We start from the raw sequence: 3,797 nt of genomic DNA, 5'->3' as shown, positions 1-3,797 counted from the left end.
ACTCATTATTATGTGATAGAGCTCTTAACGAATAATTATGAAACAATTTAAAAAAAAACACACACACACAAATCTTATATTAGATTAAAAGAGGAACCAAACCAAATGACGGCATGCAATACGTAAATAGAGCCCTTAAAAAATGACATCAAGTGTTGAACCCTTCTAGAAATAGGTAACTCTTCTTAATCTTTACCACTTGTTTTGATTTTTTAGATTTACCTTTTTAGATTGAAAATCTTTGTGGATTTCTCTCACCCACTTGCAGATAAAGAAAGTCCAATGAGGCCAAGTCAACCATTCACTTTTGTCTCACTGAAAAGAACGTTCCCAGAACCCCAAACAACCTCGCTAAACTCCAAATTTCACGTTCACAAAACGAAACAGAGCTTTATTCATCGCTCTGTCTCGCCATTTTTTCTTTTCATTTTTTTCAATCATTCTTTCTTTCTTTCTTTCTTTTTGATATATCATATAAGCTTATTTCGCCTTGTGCATGCGGCTGACAGCTAAACCTATGTGTTGAAAAAGCCTCTAGCTTTCACACTTCGACACAAAAATATTAGTATAATTTTATTAAAAAAATCTTCTTCTCATTCAAATCACGGGGCTTTCCTTTCCACTGTTTCAACTTGTTCACACTTTAGTTTCTTATATCTTTCTTCAAGCTAGCACTTTCAGTATATTCACCTTGTACATGCTTGAGCTGTGCGATAATGGGTTCCTGTTGCAGTTCTCGAATCAAAGCCGAGAGCCCAGATCGAAATGGTACTAACCCAATTCATTCCCTTTGTTTCTTTCCTTGGTATCTCTGTAATAGAGAGAAATGCAGCTAAGCTTTCTTGTTCATTGGCTTAGGTTTATTTGGCTAAATTTTAAGCTCTTCGCGAACTTGTTTTGGTGTGTTGTTTGGTTTTTCATGGACCAAGATGCAGAACATTAAGTAGAAGCTTTTGGCTGTATCAGACTCTTGCTTATGTTTACATGGTTCTTTGAACGAATTTTCAACCATAGATATCAATTCGTTATTAGGTTTATAAATCTGGATCTGCATGAAGATTAGTGTTCTATTTGCAAAAACTAAAATGAAACAAAAAACTGAAAGAGAAAAAAAAGTTTTTTTTTTTTTCTAATGAAAATGACCAGTTTCTGCAGATTGTTAGGCGGAATAGATATGCAGATTAAGTGTTTGAGATGTTGACTCAATGAAATATAAAACATTCTTGGATTTACTTTTTGAGCTTTTCCATATGATAAACGTAGTCTGATTATGTATGCACTTTCATTTGATAGGGTATAACTCAAACTATGGAAGCAAAGTCTCATCTGCCTCGGTACCTTCAACACCTCGGACAGAAGGTGAGATCTTGCAGTCATCCAACATGAAGTGCTTCACTTTTAATGAACTTAAAACAGCCACAAGGAACTTCCGTCCCGACAGTATGGTGGGTGAAGGCGGTTTTGGCAGCGTCTTCAAAGGGTGGATTGATGAGAATTCCTTGAAAGCCGCCAAGCCCGGAACTGGTTTGGTCATCGCAGTAAAGCGGCTTAACCAGGAAGGGCTTCAGGGTCACAGGGAATGGCTGGTGAGTACTTGATTTCTTTCCTTTTTCCTCGAATTCATTTTTCAGATTCTCACTCAAACCTTTAAATGTACTAGTATTTTATTTCAATTTTTTCTTTTTGTGTATTGGAGAGGTGACATTGTATGTTACTAACAATTTTGTTTCTTCTTAAAAATACAGACAGAAATTGACTTCCTCGGACAGCTGAAACATCCCAATCTTGTGAGATTGATAGGTTACTGCTTGGAGGATGATCATCGCCTTCTTGTGTATGAGTTTATGTCCCGGGGAAGCTTGGATAACCATTTATTTAGGAGTGAGTTATCAAATTTTTTTATAGCTTTAGCTCGTCTTGATTTTTGATGAATAACATTATAAGTGAATGATGTTCTAATTTATGAACTGCAAACTTTGATGGAATAGGGGCTTCTTACTTTCAACCACTTTCGTGGAGCATAAGAATAAAAGTTGCCTTAGGTGCTGCAAAGGGTCTAGCATTCCTTCACAGTGATGAAGCTAGAGTGATCTATCGGGACTTTAAAACCTCGAATATCCTCCTCGATTCCGTAAGTTAAGCTTATGACATTGATGAACTTTTTAGTTTCCGGTCATGAGTACTTGGAATTACAGTTTTCTTTTCCATTGTTAAATTACAGAATTATAACGCTAAACTGTCTGATTTCGGGTTGGCCAAGGATGGGCCAGCTAATGATAAAAGTCACGTCTCAACAAGGGTCATGGGAACATTTGGATATGCAGCTCCAGAATATATGGCTACAGGTATCTATAATTTTCATTATTGTTTGTGGAAAAGGCTATAACCTTCTTCTTTTCCTAGTCACATATCTGACAAGGCTAAGCAGTAAAATAGGTGTTTATTTCTCATTTTCTCAAGTTTTTGCTAAAATGTTTACCAATTCTCTCTTTCAAAAGCTTTTTAAAGCTGCAATATAAGAATCTTGACCGCTTCTTCATGTTATCATGTAACTTGTTTTGCTGGAGATAACAAACAATACCGCTCTCTTCTGACATTTGGTTCATTCCTTCTTTAAAGGTCATTTAACGGCCAAAAGCGACGTGTACAGTTTTGGGGTGGTTATGCTAGAAATGTTATCCGGCAAAAGAGCAGTGGACCAAAACAGACCATCTGGAGAACACAGTCTAGTGGAATGGGCAAAACCTTATCTGTCCAGCAAACGAAGAGTTCTCCAAATTTTCGACTCTCGTATTGAAGGCCAGTACTCAGTAGGTGAAGCTCTAAAAGCAGTTAACATCGCAATTCAGTGCATAGCCAATGAGCCAAAGCACAGGCCAACCATGAAAGAGGTAGTAAAAGCATTAGAACATCTTCTGGAGTCGGATAGCATGGAGGGCAATGCACAGTCTCGAAACCAAAATCACAAAGATGTCAATGGCAAATCACCCAATGGTCACAAACATCCCAAGAGTCTCGATGTGGTTAAAGTTGGCAAAGCAGCTTCATTTTCTCCTTTACCATCTGCCTCCCCCATCCGTACATAAATAAATTAAAAAAAATGGAGCTACTACTTTCTAAGTATGTGCTGCTTCATTTCTCATTGAAGCCATAATCATTTATCTGATAATGGTATATACAAGAATGCCATATCTTGTATTTGATATGTATTTGAGTATGTATCACTACGGTTGATTTTTGTATATTGATATGTGCACTAAAATTATGCACCAAAACATTACAAATTACACCACTTATGTGACATTTTTAAAAAGGTAGGTCCCGTCTAAAATGAATATGATTATGATCGGTTAAAATAAATGTCACGTCAATTGGTGTAATATGATTATGGTCGGTTAAAAGAAATGTCACGTCAATTGGTGTAATATTTTGGTACATAATTTTTGTGAACATATCATTACTTTTTGTATATATGCCACTTTTGGCTAATAATGATTAGTATAATATCTTTCTTTGGTCTATTTTACTTATTTTTAGAATGATAATTTTTAAGTAAGAAAAAAATATTATTTTTTCAAAATTTTAATTTTATTATATTGTGGGTTTTATCATTTATCATTTTCTATATATTAGATACAATCAACATGGAATGTAAGTATGTTTAATTTTATTTATAGAATTTATTAATAAATAAACAATATTATATATAAAATAATGACATATACATATTAAAAAAATGAAATAATAATATTGTTGATAATTTTTTTAAATATATATAATATGATGTAAATATATAT

At 34.5% G+C, this 3,797-nt stretch overlaps 1 protein-coding gene across 1 annotated transcript; it reads left to right on the top strand.

Annotated features, from left to right (window-relative positions):
* The first annotated feature begins 443 nt into the window (after positions 1–443).
* Positions 444–3,521, top strand: LOC133798413 (receptor-like cytoplasmic kinase 176). The gene is made up of 6 exons (XM_062236686.1): positions 444–768; positions 1,294–1,586; positions 1,746–1,881; positions 1,989–2,131; positions 2,222–2,345; positions 2,620–3,521. Exons 1-6 carry the CDS (start codon positions 717–719, stop codon positions 3,084–3,086), a joined length of 1,215 nt encoding a protein of 404 aa, XP_062092670.1. The 5' UTR covers positions 444–716; the 3' UTR covers positions 3,087–3,521.
* Positions 3,522–3,797: the final 276 nt, after the last annotated feature.

This window comes from Humulus lupulus, chromosome 8 (assembly GCF_963169125.1).
Source record: "Humulus lupulus chromosome 8, drHumLupu1.1, whole genome shotgun sequence".
Lineage (NCBI taxonomy): Eukaryota > Viridiplantae > Streptophyta > Magnoliopsida > Rosales > Cannabaceae > Humulus > Humulus lupulus.
The sequence above is the reverse complement of the archived record's forward strand: the minus strand, read 5'-3'. Positions and strand labels throughout refer to the sequence as shown.